At 42.6% G+C, this 25,726-nt stretch overlaps 2 protein-coding genes across 9 annotated transcripts in view; one reads left to right on the plus strand and one right to left on the minus strand.

Annotated features, from left to right (window-relative positions):
* ARID4B (AT-rich interaction domain 4B) overlaps window positions 1-339 on the minus strand; it is a 99,002-nt gene extending 98,663 nt beyond the window's left edge. Inside the window, exon 1 of one of the 2 annotated variants that reach the window (XM_026062828.1) lies at window positions 312-339. The gene's annotated coding sequence lies outside the window, so the exon portion shown is untranslated. The remainder of the gene's footprint in view (window positions 1-311) is intronic. The other variant, XM_026062829.1, reaches the window with a different exon arrangement.
* A 170-nt stretch (window positions 340-509) lies between these two features.
* Window positions 510-25,726, plus strand: part of GGPS1 (geranylgeranyl diphosphate synthase 1) — a 30,766-nt gene continuing 5,549 nt past the window's right edge. For 2 of the 7 annotated variants that reach the window (XM_026062764.1, XM_026062763.1), the window contains exons 1-5: window positions 611-695; window positions 5,521-5,616; window positions 5,771-5,887; window positions 19,215-19,285; window positions 23,118-24,482. In XM_026062764.1, the coding sequence (XP_025918549.1) occupies window positions 5,547-5,616; window positions 5,771-5,887; window positions 19,215-19,285; window positions 23,118-23,879 (1,020 nt within the window). In that variant the 5' untranslated portion in view covers window positions 611-695; window positions 5,521-5,546 and the 3' untranslated portion in view covers window positions 23,880-24,482. The other 5 variants (XM_026062766.1, XM_026062769.1, XM_026062765.1 and 2 more) reach the window with 5 other exon arrangements.

A 25,726-nucleotide genomic window follows, 5' to 3' on the forward strand; every position in this document is an offset into this window, starting at 1 on the left:
CCTCTCAGCTCCGGACCCCCTCGCCCGGCCTCAGCCCCCGCTCAACGCTCCGGCAATGGCTCTGGCGGCGGCTGCTCCGCGCTGCGTGCGGCGCGGCCGATCCGTCCGGCCCGAACCCGGCGGTGGCGGCGGCGGTGACTGCTCGGCTCGGCTCGGAGCCTCTCGGTCCCCCTCCCCCTCCCGCACTGACTGACTGACGGACGGACGGAGGGAGAAGGGCTCGCCCCCCTCCCCGCCTCCTCCATTGGGCCCCGGCCTGCAAAGCCCTCCCTTCCCCCTGCCCCATTGGCTGCCGCGTCGGAAATACTGACGTAATTTTTCTCCAGTTCTATGGAAACTGAGACTCGGCGCCGAGGAGGTTCATGGGTGCTGCCGTTCTTCCTCGCCTCTCGCCAGGGCTCGAGAAGCGGTTTGGCACGCGAGACGGACTACATATCCCAGGGTGCATCGCGTGCAGGCGCCGCGAGGGGATGGGCCCAAGCCGAATGCTAATTAAACCGGGGGCGGAGCTGGCGCCTGCGCAATGAGGCTCTGGTGGCGCATTTTCCCCCAAGAGGGGAAGGTGGCGCCCGGCGGAGCGGAAGGGGGCGGTGCTTCTCCTGCCGAGTGCTGCTGCAGCTACCGCCGCCGCGGCTACTCCTGGCGGAGGCTGCTCGGGCGAGCAGGGCGCGGCTCCGGCTGGYGGCGCAGACGAGGTGAGCGGCGGTTGCTGGGGCCGGGGCCGGGGCCGGGGCTGGGTGCGAGCGGCTGCCCCGGGCTGTCTCGCGCCGCCTCCCCGCTCGCCGACCGTTACTGGTGGGAGGCGCCTTCGCCGCCCGTCGGCGGGTCCGGGGGGGGGGAGGGGGCTGTGCTCGTCAGAGGAGCCAGTGCTCCCCCTCCCCTTGAGCGGGGCTCGGGGCGGCGAGGGGGAGCCCCGCTGGCAGGGGAGCGGGGCCCACGGCCGCCCCGCCCAGAGGGGCTGGCGGCTTGCTCGGAAGGGGCCAGGAAGGAGCAGAGAGCAGGATGGGAGGCCGGAGCCGGCGGCTGCGGCCGCCGTTAGTGCTGGGCGGCGGCGGGGCCGGGGCGGCGCTGGGGCTGGCGGCGCCGCGGCGGGCGGCGCGTCCCTTCCCGGCGGCCGAGCTCGGGCTGCCGCCCGCGCGGGTCGGAAAATGGGGGTGGACGGCGAGTAGGGGGAGCGAGAAGTCCTCAGCGCGCTGTCGATCTTGTCTTGTCTAAAATGGTGCTGGTGGGGCTGGGCTGCTCCCTTCTGAGTTGGGGGAACACTTGAGAGAGGTCCTGCAGCCTCCTTTACCTTTACGGCTCTTGCATCAAACTCTGAAAAATGAACCGTATTCCCTTTGGTTTGATTATGACTTGGCGTGAGGGAGTCCAGGCATCTATTAGCAGGTTAACAACTTCACATTCTTTGTGAAATCTGAATTTTAATCTGAGAAGCGGTTCTGAAGTAGACGCGGCTCTGATCTCTGCCGGTTCGCTTTTTGTCTTCGGATCAGCCGATAATTTATACTCTTCCTGCCTGCATGCTGTCATAACTTAGCGTGGGGACTTCGGGAGCCCGGTTCTTTTCCTCCCACTTCTTTAGTGTTGTTGCTCAATTGTATCTGGAAATCCACTTGAAAGGGCAGTACAGCTTCAGCAACATGTTCTTGCTGCTCTAGTGTTGCAGGGCTGAAGTGTTAAATTGCAACTGTGGAAAGAGTTACTTAGCTACTTCTTTAGGGACAACTTACTGCCATTGTTCCACCTGTGGGATGTTGCCTACTTTAAGTGCAATACAGTTTTGCTCAGTATCAGTCTAGGAGGGTTTATAAAAAGAACTCTTCTAATTACAATGAGAATGTGAGCTAGGATGACAAGCATCCTGTCCAAATTCCAGTTGGATTAAGAGCCTTGATAGCCTCTTTGATACAGTACCCATTCACAACAGTATCTGTGTATTCCTTCTGAAACAGACCTTCTCACTCCTGCTTCCCCCTGTGTTGGGGCTTTTTTCCTTGGTTACAATGAAACCAGTGTCTTGGTGAGCTATGTTCTGTGATGAAACTGATTTAAGAACTTTCTGGGTGGTTGGCTTTGCAACACAGTTCACTGCTCCCTTGGTGACTCTGTTTTATTTTCTGTGTAGTTGTGCTGTGAATTGAGCCATTGGGATGATGCAGCTTTTTAAWGTACCATTTTCTGTTAGGTGTATGTGTAACCTGGAACACTTTGGTCTTACTTATTTCACCAATGTGGGGGGCAGAGAATATTCTGTAGAGTGGAATAGAACGGATGGAGTGAGAAGCTGTTTATGAAGTTCAAAAGTGAAGATTTTATTGAAGTGTAACCTAGGTCTAATGTTACTTGTTTCCTCTTTGGAAAGCTATTTAAGGATCACTACTTCAATTATTATCTTAGTAGTTCTGACTTCTGGAAGCCCATGCTACTGCCCTTTCCCAGCATCTTGTGTGTTTTCATTGAGATCATTAAAGTGTGTTGCAGTTCAAAAGACAGTTCTGTGGGCTGTCTATTGTCATTGCATGGACTGTGCCCATAACAGCTCTTTGAGAGTATGCTTACATGGAGCTAYTGAGAAATAGCTGAAAAAATTTAAAGCCTTGTGTTAATTGACATGCAGGAAGTGTGTACAGTTTAAAAGGAAACTGAACTAAGCAAAATTGCCTGAACTGCCTTAATCTTCTGAGTAAACATACATGCAAGATTGCACTTCCACTAATGAAAAGCTTTACATTCCCTTTCATTTATTGTTCAAGTTCTTGCAATTTTACTTTAAGAGGTGTTGACTGAGATCTTGTCACAAAATTTCTTTCACTGTTACAAAAAGTCCTCTCATTTAACTTCTGTAGTAACTTGATCAGCTGTCTAGGCAGGAAGCCCTTAATATCAAGATTTTTCTGTGGTGTGTTCAACATAGGAATTTTCTACAAAGAGCAGTAATATTACTGCTCTCTGTCCTGTCCCATACTTCATGGTATTTTTGCTGATTGGCCTGTAAGTGCCCTCATTYACATATTTCTTTATCAAGTGTCCCTTTTCTTATATAATTTGGGGGGGGGGGGTGTCCTAATCACTGTTCTGGCCACTGTTCTTGTTTTTGCTCTGTTAGACATGTAGCCTTCTTATGATGAAACTGTTTCTCTTTCCCTTAGCAGAGGTTACCTACCATTTCATGTAGAGGTAGCATAGCAGCCTAGAAAAGCTTAGCTATGGCAATTTAAGCTAAGTCGCTGACCATTAGTTGTCTGTTAGAGAATTTTGCTTCCCTTTTTTTGAAAAGAAAGAAATCTAGGTACTTGTAGGGAGAAGTGCCTGACTGCTTTTCTGCAGATAAGCAGCATTTTGGAAACTGATACAGGAGACTTCTGTCAGTTTAACACTAAAAGGCTGGGGATTTAGTTTGGCAGTGTGGTGTAATACCAGCCTATTTCAAGTTAGGGATCCTGAATATTGTTTTCATCTCCTACAGACAAGAGAAACCTTCCCAGTCCCTGAGGGGAGAGGAAGAATTTTAAGGTTTACTTTTAAGCAGTTTGTTGGGAAAGACTTCAGTCTTAACTGCTTTATTTAGTGGTACTACCATGCATGCTCACTGTAGACTGCTTGTCTAGGTATGGGAAGCCTATATAGAGAAGAAATTCCAACTCTAGCATCTTGTTCTCTAGCTCTGTGGATAGCTAAACACTTTCAGTTCTAAAGCAGCTGTGTGGCTTTTTGGCAGATAATAGTCACAGGAGAGTTGTTAACTTGGTAGTGTCTCCTTATATCCTTCTCCACAAGTTTCTCTTTCTGTTCAAAACATCTGGCCATGGATTGAGATAATCTTTTTGATTGTACTTCCTCACTGAAGTCCTTTGAAACTTACCCTGCATGTATGAGGGTGCAGTTTCACAGCTGACTCTTGGTGGCAGTGCTGGCTCAAAAGCAGTTCCTACCCCTTCAGTTATACCAGTAAACTGACAAAAAAAGGGGAGCTGAGTGTTAAATAAACCTGAYTTAGATTACAGTGTGGCCTGACAGCCAGTTGTGGTGGCACACCATGAGATAAGATGGAAAGGATGTACTGCTTATTGTGGCATTACTGATGAAAAACTATGCAAAGCTTTCCCAAAAGGTGCGGTCTTATGAGTGTTTCTCTGGCCACTGTGCTTGTTTAAATGACCTCTCTTGCCTCTGAAGTTGTGACAGGTTACACAAACACGTGTAGCGAACCAAATGAAAGAATTGATCTAGACTTAAACTTGGAAAATAATTATTCATGTGGATTGTTTCCCCAGTTTGGGCTGCTGCAAATACTTATGGGGCAGGAGGGTGGGAATGGGAGTAGATAGGGACCGAATAAGCTGCTGCTGAAAAGGGGAAGCTGATGAAATGTTGAAGAATGCCAGCTGGTCCAGGTATCTTAAGAGGAAGCAGTGATCTTAATACTGATCCCCTGATTTGTTGAGAGGAAACTACATTGCTGGATTATTTTGAGCAGGTGTGGAACATAGTTTATTCCACTGGTGCTAACCATTCCCTTTAATGTATCTATATTAAGAATGTATCCATCCATACTTTAAAATATCACTTTAAAGCAGTTCTTATATTGATAACTTATAATACTATTCAGTTGCTCCAGGGGAAAAGTGCATGCTTTCCAAGATGCTTGCTAAACAGCTGAGGAATGATGCTGAAGTAGCATGAGACTTTGCTACTGCTGCAGTTCCTGTCTTAAAATGACATTAGAAGAACTGTTTTGAGCTGCTGCATCTGCAGTGCAGCAAGGAAGGCTAGAGGTGAAAGGAGGGAAAATCTATTATAGAAAACAGCCTGGAAAAAATGCAAATATAGATGACTAAAGGGTATGTGAACTGAAGAACAATCAATAGATAATTGATGAAGTATGAAGGAAGTGAATCCTAAAAGATTCATAAGAGTATATGATCTATGTAATATGGGAAAGTATGTAAAGATGTCTGCTTATTAAAGGCAAGCAAGTAGTATATTCCTGTTCTGCCTTTTAAAACAGGATCAAAAAATTCTTTAAAAAAACTCAGGTCAGTGTTCAACTTGCATGGATGCCTGAGATCAGAAAATATACCTTACACCAAGACAACCTAAATAAACTTTGGGTTAGAGAAAGCATTTGGAGAACTCTAATTGGAATGCCTATACGAGTTTTTGTATATGCCAAGTGTCTTCTGTAAAGATTTATAGTGAGACTTAATTGTTGTGAATGCCTCYCAAAATGCTTCTAATAGAAGTCAAAGTAAACCCTACAAGTCTAGGAGTTGGTTTAAACTATTTCTGAAAAATTTTTAAAATCCTATATTTAAATCATATGCTTGCTTCTTGTCTAAACGACATTCAGAAAACTTCTTGTGCTGTGAAGGTAGTAATTGCCAAAGATGTCATGTTCAAAGGAGTACTTGCACCTAGTCTAAAAGTCAGCTTAGTTTTTCTGAATTGTATTCTGATCTATTCTATTACTCCTCTGATTCTTTGATCTCAACAATGTTAATAACACCTTTTTTTAAACAGTGAGCTACCTCTTATGAAATAAAGAAATGGATGGAATGGATGAAACATCTAAGAGAATCCTTCTAGAGCCATATCAGTATTTACTTCAACTACCAGGCAAGTTTCCTGTTACTGAATTGGTTTTAATTGTTTTTATAGTATCTTTGTATTAAGAAATATAAGCCAAGAAGTTTAACCTTTCTTGATTTGTGGATTTAAGAGTAATTAAAAGTAACATTCTTTTTGTTTTCTTTTCCTCTTGAAAAAACAGCCTTTTTAATGAGATTGATACAGTGGCTCTCAAGTCTGTCCATTCCAGAGCAGATGGTCCTCCTTCAGTTACTCAGCTCTCCACTTAGAGGAGCTGACCTGCTACTTACTAAAACTAGTAAGAGCAAGTACTGAAGATTTGGTCCCATTCTTGAAGAATGAAACATAGTCAGCATGAAGATTATCTGCTTGCTGTGCTTTGTGGTGTGTGTGGTTTGTTTTGGTTTGTTTTTTGTTTTTTTTAAGAACTGCTTCTCTTCTGCAACTTGTTGCTGATATGGGTAGAGCCAGGTTTTCTTATGGACAATTTCAGCTTTCCTTAGATTACTTCACTTGTGAGAGGACCAGCCAGTCTGTGTGGTATTAGGAAATTAGCAACACATTCAAATGAAGCTTTTTCCCTGAGGACCGTAGCAATTTTGGTCGAATTCAGGAGCCAGGTTGATAGAGAACTACTGCATAGGTATGCATCTTGAAAGCCTCTTTGAGCAAATAACCATGCTGTATGCTGTGGCTTTTACTTGTGCCCTTGAACAGAAAAGACCATACAAGCTATCAAAGTGACTAGTTTTATAGAAATAATGGTGGAACTACTTTGTTTCATTGGGACTGCTGCATTATTGATTTGTCTTATACTGGTGGAGTTCAGGAAGGTAGAAAGCACAGTAAATACTGTTTTGGTCAGAATTATTTTCCTTAATATCTGAGTAGGGGTTAGCCCTTCTGTCCGTAGCATGAAGAAACATGTTATGGAAAATCAGGCCCGCCGGCCTCCATAACAGGGTCCGACCCTAGGTTCCTGCTGAGGCAGAAGTTCGAAGTCAGATTGGAGAGAAATAAAATTTAATGATACATGTGCGGTAATTACAGCTCGAGCTGGGTGCCTCCGAAGAGGGACCCCRAACAAAGAAATCCCTGGGCAATTATACCCTTACAATCTAAATTCCCCACCCCTTAAGCGATAGTTTGGACCAATAGTAATAGTTAGGTCTGGGGTCTTCCCCTTCTTCACTGGGCCCCTCCATTGTCTCTAGGCAGGCTGCTGCTTATCTTCAAGGTTGGCTACTCCTGCTGTCCGTGTAACTTCTTTATCTCTCCAGCTTGACCCGGCTCTGGGGCCCCCTTTTACATCTAAGTAAAAGTTCACAGCAGGTTCACAGCCTGAGGCCTAAGGCTTCAGCAAATTTAGCTACTAATGCTAAGCAAGTTATGCTAAGCAATTAATTCTAGACAGCTTCAGTTCAATATTCTCTAACAAACAGTTGCAGTAGTAAGTGGCTCTTGCACTTTTGCAACAAGATATGTATATGTGGTGGTGTGCCCCTTTCCCCCCCTCCCCACTGATGTGCTCTCTCCCCCTCAACCTGACCTCCCTGTAAACAGCACATATGTAGGGGCTAGATGAGCATGCACCAACTAAGGCCTGTCTAGTATGCAAATATGACTGAGTCAATCATCTCCCCCCCATAAATAGGGGGCAGCCCAGAGCCCATTGAGCTCTCCTGCATGGCAGCAGGCTGCACTGCAGAAYCTCCTCTTGAGCAGGGACACCTCTCAAGGTTACTCCTCGAGGTTGAGAGAYTCCTTACCTGCAACAGATCCTCAGTAAGTGATTAATAGCATGCTGAACTTTTGCGAACTTCRTGAAACTTTGCTGAGCTATATCTCTGATTAATTGTGCACATAATTCCTTAGACATAAACCGTTGACCAAGTCTGGAACTAGGATTGGATCCAGCCACACCTAGGCTCCTCTCAGGAGTTTAGAAAGCAAGGGGGTCCTTTCTGAACCTTGTGACTCAATGGGAGGGTCTCTGTTGCRCATGCATCTGACCCTGTCCTTCATGCAGTAAATAACTGAGTGAACCTTGCCAATCGAACCTCGTTAAAACATTCTTGTTCATGACTGAACTTTAAGTCGCTGTCTTACTGCAATAAATGTAGTGCTGCTTCACTTTTACRAGTGAAGTGCATCACTCCTTTTGTGACAGTATATCAGCAGGGTAGGTCTCTAACCTGCTCATAATGAATTTCATTATTCACATCTACAAATACAGCAGGATCTTGTCCATGTTAATGATCACAGTTGACTTGGTATTTAGTACTACTTGAGTTGAAAAACAGAAGGAAAGAATTTGGCAATAACATTMCTTTTGAATGCCAGAAGGCTTGCTTCCTGTTTCCTTGCAGTACTTTCCATGTGGGCATTTTAAACTAGGTGGCAATTTTGCTAGAATGATTCCCTGAGAATGAATCTGAGCTATTCTAGATAGCTTTGGAAGAGCTGAACCTGAAGAAAAGCTGATACCTTTTTCTAATACCATCTTTAAGAGTGTTGTTTGATTAGGTTCTTTAGTATAACAAAGGTATATCATTCTTCTTTATCTACTAAATGTTTTAAGGTGTTGTAGCTACTGAAGGGGAGAAGAAGCTCAGCTTCCTAGTAGAAAGTGAGCAATAGTATTCTGACCAAAAAAAGCTTCCATTGGCATAAGTGCTTGACTAAAAGCTCTTCAAGTAGCCTTTCATTTTAAATGATGCATCTGGGATATTTGTCTAATCTTTCTACCCTGACTCCTATGTTAAATTCCTGTAACTTGTGGGTTCAATCCTTGTTACTCTAACCTGATGGTTTTACAAGTTCTGATGGAAGTTAGCATCTGTGCTGGACTAGTGCATGCATGTTTTTCATGGTTATACAATGCAGTGCTTGGTTCAGTGGCAGTGAAAGCATTTTATATCCTGTCCTACTAAAGTGTCATAAGTCTGATCGTGTTAAAGTGGACAATCTTTGATGTTAATTTAGTTTAATGCTTTGGAAAAGGGTGAAAGAGATTATCCATTTCTTCCTGTGCAAAACTGATGGCACAATCCAAAAGGGAAAACTAAGCCAAGCAGGTAAGTTGTGTGCCTGCAGCAAGCTTGTACTGAGTAACAGTGGAAGCAGTGTGGGTTTGTGAAATCATATAGCTGGATGTTTACTGTTTTTTGAAACACTGGCTTTGCCCAAAAATCGGCTGTGCCAACTACAGAATTAGGAGTCAATTACTTGTGCAAACTTGGCCATCAGTATGAACACCAATGTTTGGAGGAAAAAGTAAAATATATAGCTGTTTGCAATTAGGATGGAGCCCAGATGAGATGCCTGAGCTAATCTAACAAGCTCTTGCTGAAAGAAGCAGTTTCATTCCCTCTTCCTTATGCTCCTGGCAATATTCTCCCACTTCTTAACAGATGCCAGTTTTCAGCTCAGTAACCAAATGGTTAGGTAGCATCAATCACCTAACCTGTTAAACTAGTGCAGTAGAAAGGTTAATCATCTTCTGTCCTGTTAGTGAGCTGGCACAAGGGTGGGGACAGAGAGCTGTTTCTGTGTTGATTAGCTTATCTTGTCTAACTACACCCTTACTACACAACAAAGCTGTGAGGGGCTTCTGGAGAAAGCTTAGCTGGGAATCAAAGGTATGTGTATGTATGGCCCTAGAATAGTCCAGTAGCTTATCTTGTAAGGCTCTTTAAAAACACTCTCCAAATGGCTTAGCAACCTGTAAGAACTTGAAGGAATTGAGATACATGTCAAGTTAACTTTGTTATTTAACAAAAGGGATTGTATACTAGTTAGTTGGTAAGCATGGTTGGAAAACAAGCGTCTGCTAATAATCTGTAGTATAAGCACATAAACTTTAATATAAAAAATATTAAGGATTTATCCCTCAGTACAAGACAAAGCTAGTTACTCTGCCTCTCATTAATGGGATGAGACTTAACAGTAACAGTTTTTGCTGATACTTAAACTCTAAATTTATCTGTTGTTGTTTGACTTCTGTAACACTGGGATAGAATATATTGATAGCTTAAACTTTTGTATTATGTTGCTATATTAATTACCAGTAGGGTAACTAATGCTTATTCCTTCACTAACAGTATAGTGCTTAGAACATAGATTTCAAAACTAATTTTCTTGTAAAATCTATTTGTGGTGGAACATAAAATTGTCATACCAGCTTATAGCAATGTTTTGTTTAGTTCAGTATTGTCCCTTGGACTGGTCAATGAAGTGCAATAAACAGGACTAACTTTCACAAATACCAGTAATTTGGTCCATCTTGAACAGCCTTATTCATTCATATAGATGATGAATGAATAACCTTTTCTCTTGGAGTGGTTGAATTAGCAATGGTAGTTGGTTAAGCAGTGCTAAAGAATATAAGGAGTTGCAGAGAAACTGAGGTGATCAACAGCTTGTTGTTGAAGGGGTTAGCTCCTGATCCAACTCCTGATCCAAATCTGCCTCTGCCCTTCCCCGTTCACTGCTCCGATCTTGGTTACACCCTTTGCTGGGCCTGTTTAGCTTGCTAAACAATGAAAAGACTGATTTTCTTTTTTCAGCTCTTCCTGCTATGTTGATGAGCTGAACCAGCTCACTGAAGGAGTTGAGAGCAATAGCAAGACTGAGTTGATGCTTCTCTTTGAATGATAGTAGCCTCCCTTAAACCTACTAAAATACATTGTTCATTTCAATAGCTACCTCTTTTTTGCTCACTGTTCTGATGCATCTTCTGAAAGAGCACAACCAACAGATGCAGCTGTCCATGCAGTAGTCTGCACAGAAGGGGGCCAGAAACTGCTGAGGACAGTGTATGTTTACTTAGCGGTGGTGGTGCACCACAGGGCATGATCCCCACAAATGGAGCAATTACCCCTGGCACATCAGAGGCCTTGACTCAAGCTGAGCTCCTGAGGCTGCAGCTCCACAGGTCTTAGGATGCCTGGCCCCCTCACTGGGCAGGAGGGAAATGGTGGTCCCTGCCTGCAGGAGCTGTGTGCTGGTGGAATATTGGTGTCACTAAGCAAAGGAGCTGTAGGAGGGGGTTAGCAGATCCCCCTGTCAGATCCCCTCTGCACAGTGTCAGAGATAACAAAGGAGATTGACAGGATCTCCTGCAAGACCCTGTAGGTACGAGAGCCTGAACCCCAACTGTACTGAAGGAGGAGCAGACAGTCTGTGCTTACTGGGTTGGAAAACACTCTCACAATGGTGAAGACTGGTAGCTCATGACTTCTGGCACCAGGGGGAAGGCTTGTGTTCCTTCTGCAGATCGCAACTACACTAATGGCTTCAGTGCTCTGGAAGCAGGCAAGTTGCTGGAAGCTGTCTGACAAAGTATCTGGACCAGAGTCGCTGCAGGAGCACCAGGAGAAAGCAGCAAGTGAAAAGCGGTGGAATACTCCCTTCTCCAGGGGACAAACTCCCATSTGCTGACCTGACCTGCTGTCTGTGGAGGTCTGCTGCTTGCAGACAGATTGGATCTGGGATATTACAGAGACTGCTGAGGTTTGGTCCTCAGACTACTTACCTCTGCTGCGCTTCCACATGAGCCCCAATGGATACTGCCGGGGGAGACCTGGAGCTTATCAAGCATGACTACATGGCTCTTGGAGCAAGGGCCAAGGGCATGGGAGGCCACGTGGTTTTCTCTGGTTCCTACCAGTGAGGGGGGAAGGGCTTGGGAAGGAGTAGTTGGATCTTGCCTGTCAACAACTGGTTGCATAGCTGGTGTTGGCAACAGGGATTTGTGTGGTTTTCTTAATGTGCATGGGACCCTCTTTGAGGATGGAGGACTACTAGGAAAAAGATGGGAATCCACCTGCCTAAGTGGGGCAGAAGGATCTTTGCTAACAAGCTGGCCAACCTGGTGAGGAGAGCTTTAAAGTAGGAATGATGGGAGGGAGATGACTACCTAGTTAAGGAAGGAAATGGTGGACTGGAAAGCAAAGGGTGCAGACTGATGTAGACAAGAGACCTTGTGATCAACAAAACAGGGCTGAGAAGGGAGCCCACCCCAGAAGTATGCACCCAAAGGAAGGTACTGAGAGGGTAGCATTATGGGGGAAGCTATCCCAATTTTTCTGGAGAATCCGCAGGACTGGGTGACCCTCTGAAGTACCCACACAAGAATATGTGCACCATGGGGAGCAAACAGGAGGAATTAGAGGTCTGTGCAGTTGCAGGGCTATGATCTCATTGGGATATCAGATATGGGTTAGTTCATGTGATTAGAGTGCTGCATGGATGGATGGAGGCTCTTTTGGAAGGCAGGCTGGGACAGCAAGGAGGGGTAGTTGCCCTTTTTGTAGAAGAGCAGCTAGAGCTCACAGAATCATAGAATCACTGAGGTTGGAAGGGACCTCTGGAGATCATCTAGTCCAACCCCCCTGCTCAAGCAGGGTCACCTAGAGCACATTGCACAGGATTGCATCCAGGCGTGTTTTGAATATCTCCAGAGAAGGAGACTCCACAACCTCTCGGGGCAACCTGTTCCAGTGCTCTGTCACCCTCACAGTGAAAAAGTTTTTCCTCATGTTCAGATGGAAGTGTCTGTGTTTCAGTTTGTGCCCGTTGCCTTGCGTCCTGTCGCTCGGCACCACTGAAAAGAGTCTGGYCCCATCCTCTCGACACCCTCCCTTCAGATACTTGTACACGTTGATAAGATCTCCTCTCAGCCTTCTCTTCTCCAAGCTAAACAGGCCCAGCTCTCTCAGCCTTTCCTCATAAGAGAGATGCTCCAGTCCCCTAATCATCTTTGTGGCCCTTYGCTGGACTTGCTCCAGTAGTGCCACATCCCTCTTGTACTGGGGAGCCCAGAACTGGACGCAGTACTCCAGATGTGGCCTCACCAGGGCTGAGTAGAGGGGGAGAATAACCTCCCTTGACCTGCTGGCAACACTCTTCCTGATGCACCCCAGGATCCCATTGGCCTTCTTGGCCACAAGGGCACATTGCTGCCTCATGCTTAACTTGGTGTCCACCAGCACTCCCAGGTCCTTCTCCGCAGACCTGCTTTCCAGCAGGTCAACCCCCAACCTGTACTGGTGCATGGGGTTATTCCTCCCCAGGTGCAGGACCCTGCACTTGCCTTTGTTGAACTTCATGAGGTTCCTCTCTGCCCASCTCTCCAGCCTGTCCAGGTCTCTCTGAATGGCAGCACAGCCCTCTGGSGTATCAGCCACTCCTCCCAGTTTTGTATCGTCRGCAAACTTGCTGAGGGTGCACTCTGTGCCTTCATCCAGGTCATTGATGAAGAAGTTGAACAAGACTGGACCCAGTACTGACCCCTGGGGGACACCRCTAGCTACAGGCCTCCATTGTAGTCTGCCTTGAGTCAGAAAACAAGAGCTCATAGGTTAGGATTAGAAGGTAGATAAACATGGCTGACACCATGGTGGATCTCTGCTACAGACAACCTGATCAGGAAGAAGTAGATGAGGCCTCCTGCAGACTACAGGATGAAGCCTTACTTTCACAGGCCCTTGTCCTAGTGGGGGACTTCAACCACTGGAAGAAGCAACACAGCAGGTACAAGTAATCCAGGAGGTTTCTGGAATGCTTTGATGGCTTTGTAACACGGGTGATTGAGAAACCAATGTGGGGAGGTGCTCTGCTGGACCTCATACTTGAAGAACTGGTTGGGGATATGAAGGCTGGGGACAACCTTGGTTGCAGTGACCATGAGATCCTGTGGATCAGGTGGTCAGGATCATGTGAGGAGGAAAAAGGCAAAAAGCCTGGACTTCAGGAGAGCAGACTTCAGCCTGTTCAGGCACTTGCTTGAAGCCARTGGAAGATGGTCCTGGAGGGAACAGGGTTTCGGGAGATCTGACTGACTTTCAAGGCTTACCTCCAAGCTCAGGAACAGCCCATACTGACATGCAGGAAGTGAGACAAAGGAGGCAGGAAGCCTGTGTGGATGATTCAGGAGCTCCTAACTAAATTTGACATAAAAAGGAAGCAGGGACCCAGCAGGAATTTAGAGACAGTGTCTGACCATGCAGGGTTGGGGTTAGGAAAGCCAAAGCCCATCTGGTGAGAGATATGAAGGACAACAAGAAGGGCTCCTACAAGTATATCAGCAGCAAAAGGAAAATTAGAGAAAATAAGGGCCTGTTGCTGAGTGGTGCAGAGGACCTGGTGATAGAGTACACAGAAAAGGCCAAGGTACTCAGTGTCATCTTTACATCAGTCTTTACTGGTAGGACTTGCTTTCAGGAGTTCCAGGCCCCAGACTAGATAAGTGGACAATAAGGTGGACTGAAACCTGGCTGAACTGCTGGGCTCAAAGGCTTGTGATTAGCAGCATAAAGTCCAGCTGGAGGCCAGTCACTAGTGGTGTCTGTTGTGAAGAAGTGATGCACTTCACTTGTAAAAGTGAAGCAGCACTACATTTATTGCAGTAAGACAGCGACTTAAAGTTCAGTCATGAACAAGAATGTTTTAACGAGGTTCGATTGGCAAGGTTCACTCAGTTATTTACTGCATGAAGGACAGGGTCAGATGCATGYGCAACAGAGACCCTCCCATTGAGTCACAAGGTTCAGAAAGGACCCCCTTGCTTTCTAAACTCCTGAGAGGAGCCTAGGTGTGGCTGGATCCAATCCTAGTTCCAGACTTGGTCAACGGTTTATGTCTAAGGAATTATGTGCACAATTAATCAGAGATATAGCTCAGCAAAGTTTCAYGAAGTTCGCAAAAGTTCAGCATGCTATTAATCACTTACTGAGGATCTGTTGCAGGTAAGGARTCTCTCAACCTCGAGGAGTAACCTTGAGAGGTGTCCCTGCTCAAGAGGAGGTTCTGCAGTGCAGCCTGCTGCCATGCAGGAGAGCTCAATGGGCTCTGGGCTGCCCCCTATTTATGGGGGGGAGATGATTGACTCAGTCATATTTGCATACTAGACAGGCCTTAGTTGGTGCATGCTCATCTAGCCCCTACATATGTGCTGTTTACAGGGAGGTCAGGTTGAGGGGGAGAGAGAACACATCAGTGGGGAAAGGAGCACACTATCACAGTGTCCCCCAGGGGATCGGTACAGAGCCAATACTGTTTAACAGCTTCATTAATGCCTTGGCTGAAGGGACAGAGTGCACCCTCAGGAAGTCTGCAGACAATGCAAAACTAGGAGGAGTGGCTGATGCACCAGATGTGCTGCCCATGCAACCCCATGCACCAGTATAGGCTGGGTGCTGACCAGCTGAAAAGCAGCTTTGCAGAAAGGAACCTGAGGGTCCTGGTGGACAGCAAGGTAAACATGAGCCAGCAATGTGCAATTGTGGCCAAGAAGGCCAACAGCATCCTGGGCTGCATTAGGCAGAGCTTTGCCAGCAGGTCAAGGGAGGTGATCCTTCCCTTCCACTCAGCAGTGGTGAGGCCACACCTAGAGTGCTGGGTCCAGCTCTGGGCTCACTGCTACTAGGTCGTGGACATACTGGAGTGGGTCTGATGAGGGACCACAAAAGAGATTAAGGGACTGGAGTATCTCGCATACAAGGAGAGACTGAGAGAGCTGGGGTTGTTCAGCCTTGAAGAGAAGGCTCAGGGGAGTCTTATCCTATCAGGTATTTATATGCTTTGATAGAGTAAAGACAGAGCCAAACTCTTGTCAGTGGTGCCCAGTGTAGGTCGTCTTGAAGATCTACAAAACCTGACTGGGTATGGCCCTGAGCAACCTGCTCCACTTGACCCTGCTTTGAACAGGGGGATTGAACTAGACAATTCCTAGAGGTCCCTTCCAACCTTGATGATTCTGTGAATTGTTAGGAGTTGGGAAAAAGATCTTTCAAAACAGGTATTTTGCATAGTGTTTCAAACTGCTTTCTCAACACTATTTCTCAGTGGTACAATTCTAGCTAATCTCTTGTCATTACAACAGCAGTACAGTCTAACTCTTCTTTAAGGGTTCAATAAGTTATTAATGAGTTYTAAAAGGTATTGAGAAACAAAGTTCAGTTGTGTTCCTACTGTGACCTTAAACTGTTGCAAGCAACAGCCCAGTTTAAAGGTACAGACCTGCTCTTTGCTTATGTTCCAGCAGTTAACAAATGCTAGCTTCAGTGTTCCTGCAGCTTTGCAGGGAGGCTGGATCGGGAATTGTTCCACTTAGCCCTAACCCATCAGAGGACAGAACTAAACATGAAAGTGTACAGTATAGCTGAGGTGTTCTAACAGCTTGCTTTGCCAAAAGGGCACTGCTGCCTTTCCTCTGGCTCTCAGCATCTGCTGCTTACCCTGTACTAACTCTGGCAGACTCATTTCATAAGCAGATTCAGCACACGAAGCTGGCAAAAAAACTAACCCAGCAGAAAGTGGACGGTTTTTTGCTGGGTAATAAGTTGAGTTAGCTTAGTGAGGCTCTAATGAGGGCTGGGTTAATCAGAAAGCATGGGAAAGGGCAAAAGGACTATCCCTTTTATGTGTCCCCACCAAGCGGGCTGCTGCCTAAGGATGTAGTTTAATGCAGCATGAGTGAAAAGTTACTGATCTGCCTGTCCAAAGGTGGAGATCTTTGGGTTTGGGTTCTGCATCCTTTCAGAAGAACACTTGTATATTTAGGCTGGTTTTAGAGAAATGTGTCTTATCTGCCCAAAGAAGTGGGAGGGCTTGTCCTCAGTATAACGGCTTTAGTCTAACTGGATCTTTGGATGGCAAGGATTTTCTACTCTGACCAAATTTCTTATAAGGATAAGAATGTATCTTATGTTCTGAATATTTTTTCCTAACTTTCTTTTCCACTCAGCTTTACTGAAGAGAAAATAAGCTTTCTATAGTTAGATTTGGGCAATAGTGGTGGTTTTCAGCAGATTAAACAGAATGCAGTTAGCCTAACTTTGATAAAAGCTTGTTGCAGTGATGTCTRTTGCTAGCTCTGTCCACTAGGTAGAACTTCTAACTTTGGAAGCTAGACCACTGTACTCTCCAGTTTTACAATAGCCTGCTCAGAATGACCGACAGTAGCGATGTGTGATAGTGATGAATGGAAAGTGAATAAAACTTGTGCAAGCARTTTGTGCCTATGAGAGGAAAGATGAATGCTTCACCATTCAGTTGGTGGTTTTTCTTCGAGTAGTCAGTGTCTAGACAGCCTTGCTATGGCTGTCTGTACTAAGGAACTAAAAGCTAAATCTATTGTGCATGTTAATAGTCCATTTAGACTGCATACTAGTAGAGTTACCTGCCTCACAACGGAATAACACTTGTTGACAAATATCAAGCATTCCATAAGCTTATTTGCTAGGAAACACATTCAAAAAAAGTAGCTGCCTAATGTGTTTGGTTTTTTTTAAAGTAGGTGTTCTCTGTATCAATGTAATTTAGAAGTGAATAAACTATAGATAAGGTATGCTTCCTTAGTCTGATATTATCTGAGTAGTTTTCTTTATGGATGTACTGACATATTGTTAATACTGAACCTGACAAACTATACAGTTTAGCAGATGTTCATAATTGAAAGTATATTCAGTACTCTTGAGCAGTCTCTTTTCTCCTCAGTTACAGCTCATACAATTTTTTTTAAATAAAACATTGAATCTGTGATACAGCTGAAAAGGGCATTTCAACACTCATTTGTGCAATATTGGTGGTCACAAGTGTGTGGGCCAGATCAGTTCCCTGATCCAACCTGGCCACATGGGGGTGGGGAGGAGGAAAAGCCTGAGTGTTAGTATTGGTTCAAATCCTTAGCATCTGGGGGAACTGCTGCTGTCGAAACAGGTCTAAAACTTGAATCAGTATTGGTGCTTAGTTAACATAAGAGGTTTTTAAACTTTTGGGTAGTGCTCTAATTTGTATTTAAAACTAATTTGAACTCTGACTACCTGTGTTAAAATGGGAACTCAAATTTCTAAATATCTGGTTCTGAAACTTCTTTTTGACCTCTGTATGTGCTTCCCTGGGCAAGCTTGTTCTCTACCAGGACAACTTAGGAAGCTATTGTGCTGTTAAGACAAAGCAATCCCTCCCTCCTGTGGGAAGCTATTGCTCAATGTTTAAAACTGAGCACAGCAAATGGGAACTAAAAGTAGTTGACAGAACACAAGCAAAAGACTGACAGGACAGAGCCAGAGGACAAGACATGTTGGGAAAGAAACACCTTTCACCAGTCTTCCTACCAAAAAGGTAGTGGTGACAGGAAGCAGTGGAAATCCCTCTGAGAACTGAGACAAGAAAAATTGAGGCACTTCGAGTGATGGAGGAAGGTCAGTGCTCCTACTAAAAAATCCTAAACCACAAAACTGTAGCTCACCTGGTGATGGTTCAATTAGAAAAGAAAAAATCCAGTTTAGTGTCTCTGGGATATATCATTGCAAGTGAATCTGACCGTGTTTATTACATAGTTCTGCATGTACTGGTCACACCAGCAATAGAGAAACTTAAGGGAAAAAGTCCAATATTGAAAATTCCTTAGTGCTTGGGGCAGGATGCCATCATTAGCATGAGTACTAATTTTACAAAATCGTTAAGTTACCTCTGCAGAATTTGAAAGGAATAATTTAAAACTCACTATCTAGGTTGCACTGCTTTGAGGTTTAAGGCTGTTTCTATAGACCTTGTTGATGTGAGCTATATATGCAGCGGTGTTTGTCTAAACTTATCCTGCAGTTATTCACAGATCTTAAAGGTAGCTGAGCTGCTTAAAGCTCAGAGCAGTGTTGTAGCTCAGTGTGCGTAGGGGTTGATTGCTTAATACTTGATTTCATATTGATCATCAGTGAAAATGTTCTGAATAAATATCTGTTCATAGCCCATGTTATTAATAGAAATGTCATCAATTTATAAGCACATAGGTTAACTTGTACCATAATCAACACCTTCAGATAGAGCATATCTGGTGTGAATAATAAGTTATTATAACACTAAAATTGGATTTTTGCTCTTGTCTGTCTTCTAAAATAGGTGATTGGCTAATTCCTACTTTGGCCGAGAATCAAGCAAAGTAGAACAAATCCTATTATTCATAGGTAGACTTCTGGGGTGCGAGATAAATGTCTGAATTCTTGGAAAGCTCTCCCCTTCTGTTCAGAGTAGATATTTTTTTTAGTTCTTAAAACATGTCAAATGTCCCTTTTCTGTTTTACAAATGTCAGTAGTGGGGGGGAAAAGGTTTGAAGAGTACTCTATAGGAGAAGGATCTAAAAAAATAAGAGAAATAGATATTCAACAAACAACTATATCTTCAACTAACAATGAATCAAGTTGAAACTTCTCAATCTGTTAACAGACAAAGTCAACACACCTGGCAAACTAGGGTTTAATTCACAGTAAGCTGATCCATACAGGTTACCAACAGGTTGAAAATTGGTTACTAAAAGTGCCAAAACTAAATACAGTAACATGAAAATACACACTTTATAGCAGTGTTTCCAAATAGTACCATGAAATGTTTGAAATGGAAGCTGCTAACAATTGAAATGTTTGTTTATATGATGAGAAAACAAACTGCATTTACTGTAATGCTTTATTTCTCCTTTCAAGTGAAGTCTCAGTTGAAGAGATCATACTGATCAGCTTATTGGTCTCAAATTGTTGGTAGCTGTTAAGATGGAGAAATTGTTGTCCCTAATAACGGACTTTATCTGATTTTATAAATGCTTATAACAATATTTTTATTGTAGGTAAGCAAGTGAGAACCAAATTGTCACAGGCCTTTAATCACTGGCTGAATGTTCCGGAAGATAAAATACAGGTATTCACCAATTTTTTTAAAGGGCTATTATCTATCTTGAAAGACTATAGATAATGGATTATTTTTTTACATAGCATAAACAGTCAGAAATCTTAAAAGCACTAATCGTTGAATACATTAAGCTTTCAGGAAAACAATTTTACTATGAAGCTTTGACTTTGGTGTAACACTAAGAAAGATTGCTGTGATTTCTCATGTGGAATAGCTATTTCGTTCAAAGTGTTCAGCCTGTTAAGCTGTTGATGAGCAATTACCATTGTAACCCACTTCTATTATTAATGCTGAGTTATGATTTATGAAATAAGCCAGATAGTTATCTTGTAAACTGCCTAAATATAGTAGTTGAAGATCATCTCTTATGGTTTTGATACAAAAATATCAAAGCCAACAGTTAAATCCTTTATAAACCATTTATTGTTCTGAGCCCAAAACTGTGGAATTGTGATCATACCATCTAGGCTCCTTATTCCCTAACAAGAAGCATCAGAGCAGGATCTCCCCTTCCCTCTTTCTTCTTTGACATCCCTGTGCAAGATAAGATGCATGGCAGTGTATTTGCACATCATGGCTTTCTCAAATGAAACAATCTCCTTTAGTCTAGACTGCAGTTCTGCCAAGCTATATCTCTAGGGTACAAAAGATTTTTCCATACCCAAGACTATGTAAGGAATTAAAATAACCAAATGTTTTTTGACAGTCTTATCCAGCTGGTCTTGTGTTAATTTCACTAACAGTTAAGCAGCAGTACCTTTAGTGTGTGTAAAGGAGCCCATGTTAGGGTAGCTTAAGAGTGGCACTTCAAGTCCTCAAGCAGTAAAGTGGTTCCAGTTATTTAAACAATGGAAGAAGAGGTTGCACTCATCTTGTAACTTGTATTTTTAACCTAGTCCATATAAATTTTTTGCCAGATTCATTCATCTGGCTTCCTGTTAGCCACTTTTATCCTTTTTGCTTAGCTACATATCCAAATATAACTTAAAATACACAATTTAGTATATACTATGTATGGGCTTATTCTAATATCACGGGGCCTAGGATAACCTCCCACTCAAAGCAACACTTGTTCCATAGCTGCATCAGGCTTCTCAGGGCCTTGTCAAGTTTTGATGAATCTCTGAAGATGGAGATTTCGCAGTCTTTCTGGGCACCTTTTCCAATGCTGAAACCTTTTCATGGTGAAGAATTTTTTTCCTTATGTCCAGCTGGAATTTCCTATGCTGCAGTTTGTGACCACTGCCTCTTGCCCTTTTGCTGAGCACCTGTGAGAACAGAGCTTAATATTCTGTCATGCACTATATTTAAAGCTGCAGTGCTTCTGCATGACTGGAAGTTTACTAGTTTGGCATGTCTCTTTAAACTGATCATGTAACAGTTTCTGAGAACTTAGACCCCTTGTTTTAGTTATCTTTACAAATCAAAYTGATGCTTTAATGTTTCTTTTATCATGTATGCTGTTTGTGATGGAGCTCAATATTTTCATTCTTCAGGTCATCAGAGGACAAAAATAAGATCCTGTACCTTCTAATCTGTATCTTGCCACAATTATTGCTTTTGTGCATAGTTGTACTAATTTCAGTAACTTCAGGTTGTGGAAGTTTGGGAGACTACCTCTAATCATCTTTTTGACATATCCCAACCTTTTTAAGACTTCCCTATGTTCTTCCTGTTTGTTTGATTCCATGGTTAGGAAACTTGCTTCTATTCTTCTTAATTCTGCTATGCCTTACTTGTGTCAGAATATGATGCATATTTAAATCCTCCATGGGAAGTTTATTTTTTTGCCATTGATCATTCTCTCCATGTAGCTTGCCTAGACGAAGTATAATTGAGGCTACTGTTCCTTGGCAGTCAAGTCAGTTTTACTATTGGCTGCCACCATTTCACTCCGTTTCCAGCCAAGTGGTCTTTTTTTCACTTGCAACATCTCTGGTGCTCATCTTATCCTGCACTGAGATGTTTCACTTTGAGTTAGAGAAAATCAGGTTTGTCAGGTTAACTTTTGTCTACCAAGTTAATGCACTGAAATGACAGCACAGGGTCAAGCAACTTTCAAAGCTATTGCAGTTAAGGTATAAAGGCTGCAGCAGCCACTGATTAGATAGGGTTGGGTTATGAGAAAGCATAACACTGCACTGGTTCTTCAGCTCTTACTGTAAAGACCAGTCTTCCTATTTCCTCAGACTACTTCTTGATATCCTCTGGAAACTAAGCTTTTTCTGCTGTCTGAACCTCTTCTCTTCTTGCTTTCAACTTTGAAGTATTTTTGATACTGTCTTTTTTTTATGGAAGTTCACAAGATAATTTAAACATAGTCATGAAGTACTGCTTATTTTAATGAAGCCTTAAGTGTCTGGAAGCTGCAAAAGTTCATGAAACTGCAAGAGTAAAATGAAATAGGTTAATAAAAAAAACTGTAGTAGGCTTGTACAAGGAATTTGCAGAATGAATAAAAGCAAAATACAGGGGAACTCTCCTCATAGTACTGATAATGACATAATAGACTATAATGAATATTCACACAAATTATGTCACAAAGTTGCTTTTAAGTACTCTACCCTTTATGATAAAGTCAATGAGCAACAGTATTTCTTTACAGGTCAAAGTAGGCCTCATTTCTAACTTGTAGATAGTCATTAGTGCATCTTATAGTTTGTTCTTTATGCAGTCATGTGCATCTCCAGCAAACAACTCAATTACTGGGGTTTTTTTGTTTTTAACCTTTGGAACAGTGGTCACTTAACACTAAATGTAGCTTGCTGCTCAAGAATGAATGCTTGCAGCAGCCAAGTCCCTCTACCACTTTATACAGCACTGAACAAATAGGGCCATGCTAGGTACTTGCCACTATTTAAACCATGGTCTTAGTGTATTTTTTCCAGAAGCAGAAGTTGTTTTGATGAATGACTCATTTGAGTGCAAAGCTTGTGGCTACCAAGTATAATTGCATGTTGGCTTCAAAATTATGTCTTAATCATGTGTTTTGCAGAGAGCTGATGCAGTACACAACTCTACGTCTGTAACCTTATTTCCATTTAAACAGGTGCTTGAATATACCTGTTCTTTGGATAGGAACTGTGTGACTAAACCATATATAATGTTAAAACTATTTCTTGAAGTGTCCTGCTTCGGAACAGCTCACTGCTTCTAGTCAAATGTCATCAGCTCCAGGGTTGACGTGCTTTTTGAGTATCTCAGTCTTTGCTATTGGCCTATCAGTAAAAAGTGTAAGGGTTTATGAACCTTTCCAAATGAAGTTTTAGCTGTTGCCTTTCTGCCAAGAATTTTCTAGGTCTTTCAGAGATAATAGTCAATGTCTAAAGAGCTCAATGCTAAAGATAACACAAAGTTTGGGGAAAGAAGGATGAACTCTCTCCACTTATCAAAACAGGCTTACATGACAGATGTGTTTTTGGCTGATACCTGACACAACTGACATTAGGAGATCCCAGGTTACTGAATCCAAACTCATTGCAACATTGTTGCCTCTATTTGTTTCTAATATCAACAGTTACTACGTAGTTTCTAGACAGTGCCCCATTTTAGAAGGATTGTAGCAGCAGTGGAAAGGAACAGATTAGTAGAAACAAGAGGAAGTTCCCTTTGAACCAGAGAACATTACCAAAGACAGGCAATGTTATCCAGGACTTGCAGCAAGTTGGCTGGTGAAGAGAATCATAAATCTGTACTGACAGTAAGAACAACAATGAATCTAAATGGGTGCTCCAGTGACAGTGAATACTGCACTTCAAAACCTAACCTCCAATTTTGTAAGACCTTACTTAAAATTGGTAAAGTTAGTGTGAGACTTAATTATTTTCTTTTCTTGTAATAGGTTATCATTGAAGTGACAGAGATGTTGCATAATGCAAGCCTACTTGTGGATGATATTGAAGATAACTCAAAGCTACGACGAGGCTTTCCAGTGGCACACAGTATCTATGGAATTCCATCAGTAATCAACTGTGCTAATTATGTGTATTTCCTTGGCTTAGAGAAGGTTTTAACCCTTGATCACCCAGATGCTGTTAAAGTTTTTACCCGTCAGCTACTGGAACTTCATAAAGGTCAAGGCTTGGATATTTACTGGAGGGATACTTACACATGTCCTACAGAAGCTGAATATAAAGCTATGGTACTGCAAAAGACAGGTGGTCTCTTTGGATTAGCTGTAGGCCTCATGCAGCTCTTTTCAAACTATAAAAAAGACTTAAAACCACTTCTTAACACACTTGGTCTCTTCTTCCAAATAAGGGATGACTATGCCAACTTGCACTCCAAAGAATATAGTGAAAACAAGAGTTTTTGTGAAGATTTAACTGAGGGCAAGTTCTCATTCCCAACTATTCATGCAATTTGGTCAAGACCTGAAAGTACTCAGGTGCAAAACATTTTACGTCAAAGGACAGAGAACATAGATATAAAAAAATATTGTGTACATTATCTTGAAAATGTGGGTTCCTTTGAGTACACTCGGAATACACTGAAAGAGCTTGAATCTGAAGCCTATAAACAAATTGAATCACTTGGGGGAAACCCTGAGCTTGTAGCACTAGTTGAGCACTTGAGCAAAATGTTCAAAGAAAATGAAAACTAGCATTTATTTAACTCTGGGGACAAATGAAAACAGTTTTAAATGAGGAAATTAACCAGACTCTTCTTAGATCATATGAAAGGTGAAATAAGTCTTACTTATTTCTCTCATTGCTGCATTGCAGAAATTACTTTTGGAAACACCTTGTATGGTCACTGAGTTCTGAAATACAACCTATTATCTCTACAGCCTTAACTGTTACTGCTTACAGATAGCTTCCTTAAAACAGATCTACTCAAACTGAACCAAGTCTTGCATCTAAATGTGATCTTCTGTACACAATCAACGGCATTATTTCAGCCCTAAAACTCCCACAGGTTATGGCATTTCTTTAACCAAGCTACTGTAGGTTTCTGCCTGAAATTCCATATTAAACGGAATCTGTCTCACCTGAGTGGCTTGTGTGTTTTTAAACAATGAGATTTAGTTAATTTAAAGGACTAAGTAACAAAAGGAGGTACTTGCAACCTTAATGCTTGCACAAATGTTGCCTGATACTTATAAATTAGAACTGTGAAGAACACATGGATCAGCCTTACTAAATTCTAGTAGGAATATCACATCCAGCTTCTGAGGATATTTTCAGGGGAATACAAATTATAAAAGGTAATATTTTATATCCAAATGAAACTAATTTCTAGTTTGAAGCAGTAGCTAGATAAAGACTTCCAGGTACCTTAGGGAAAATAATCTGTTGCATCAACAAAGCATGAATTTGCCACTGGTTCTAGCTCTGCTCTTAGATTGTATGGTTTTATATTTTTAAACTCACTTACATAGCATAGGATTTAAATCTACAAATTAGATGATGCAGTATACATAACTGCAACTAACAACGTAGTAAGCTGCCACTAGGGGTGGGATGAGATTCACACTACATAACTTTAAGGCAAGTCTCTTCCCTCTCTGCTTACAATCAAGAGCACCTTCTCCAAGAGTTGATTCATAATTTGTATTACATTCTTGTTCTGAACTGCTCTCTGGATTCTCTACAGAGGGAATTTTTCTAACTTTTGTCAAAAACAAGGTGCTGTACCTTGTTTTACAAGCAATAATACCACTTTGGTATTGTTGCTTGTTGTTTAATGATGAAGTACTCTAAATAGAAGTGGAACTGAGAATTAGATTTCTAGTTTTGGAGCAGGCCTGATTAAAAAAACTCTGCTTATCTATGGAGGAAATGGAAATCTATATTGAAGTTGAACAAAACAAGCCAAAAGGATGTTTGTTTCTTCTTGGCCRGTCTGGCTTTAACCAGGCTCAGTTCCCTTAATCTTCATAGCCTCTTGAAATCTTGCTCTGGTGTAAAAAGGTAATGGTTCAGAACAAAGGTGGGATTGGTGCTACTTGTGGTGATATTTGCTCAAGTATACTCATTTAAAAAAAATTGTCCAGAGGTGCTTGGCTTCTGCTGATTGAAGGATAGTTTTACAGGTGTGTTCATTTACTACAACTAAAAAATGGGGATAGTCACTTCTGTAGCCCAGTGAGGAGGCTAACTGAAAAAGGCTTGTCCCTGGGCAGCCTCAGGATTCTTCAAAAAGCATTTAACAACCATGGAAGAATTCAGGATGACTGCTTTTAGTCAGAGACATTATGTAGTTGTAGATAATAGATTATTGCTTTTATCTGCATGCTGAGAGGGACCTTTGTCTCTAAAATGAAATACTCTTGATTAGGCACAGAATAATAGCCTTTTCACTGAATGTACCTGGTTGCTGGTATTGAATGGCTTACAGTTGGCAAAAGTTGTTATTTTCTTTAATGTTAATGATAGTGGATTATATTTCCTTTTTCTTACTTGCAGTGCTTAGTAATGAGCCTGTACACTTTTAGACTTGTCTGGAAAA

Source organism: Apteryx rowi, unplaced genomic scaffold (assembly GCF_003343035.1).
Source record: "Apteryx rowi isolate R43461 unplaced genomic scaffold, aptRow1 scaffold_193, whole genome shotgun sequence".
Classification (NCBI taxonomy): domain Eukaryota; kingdom Metazoa; phylum Chordata; class Aves; order Apterygiformes; family Apterygidae; genus Apteryx; species Apteryx rowi.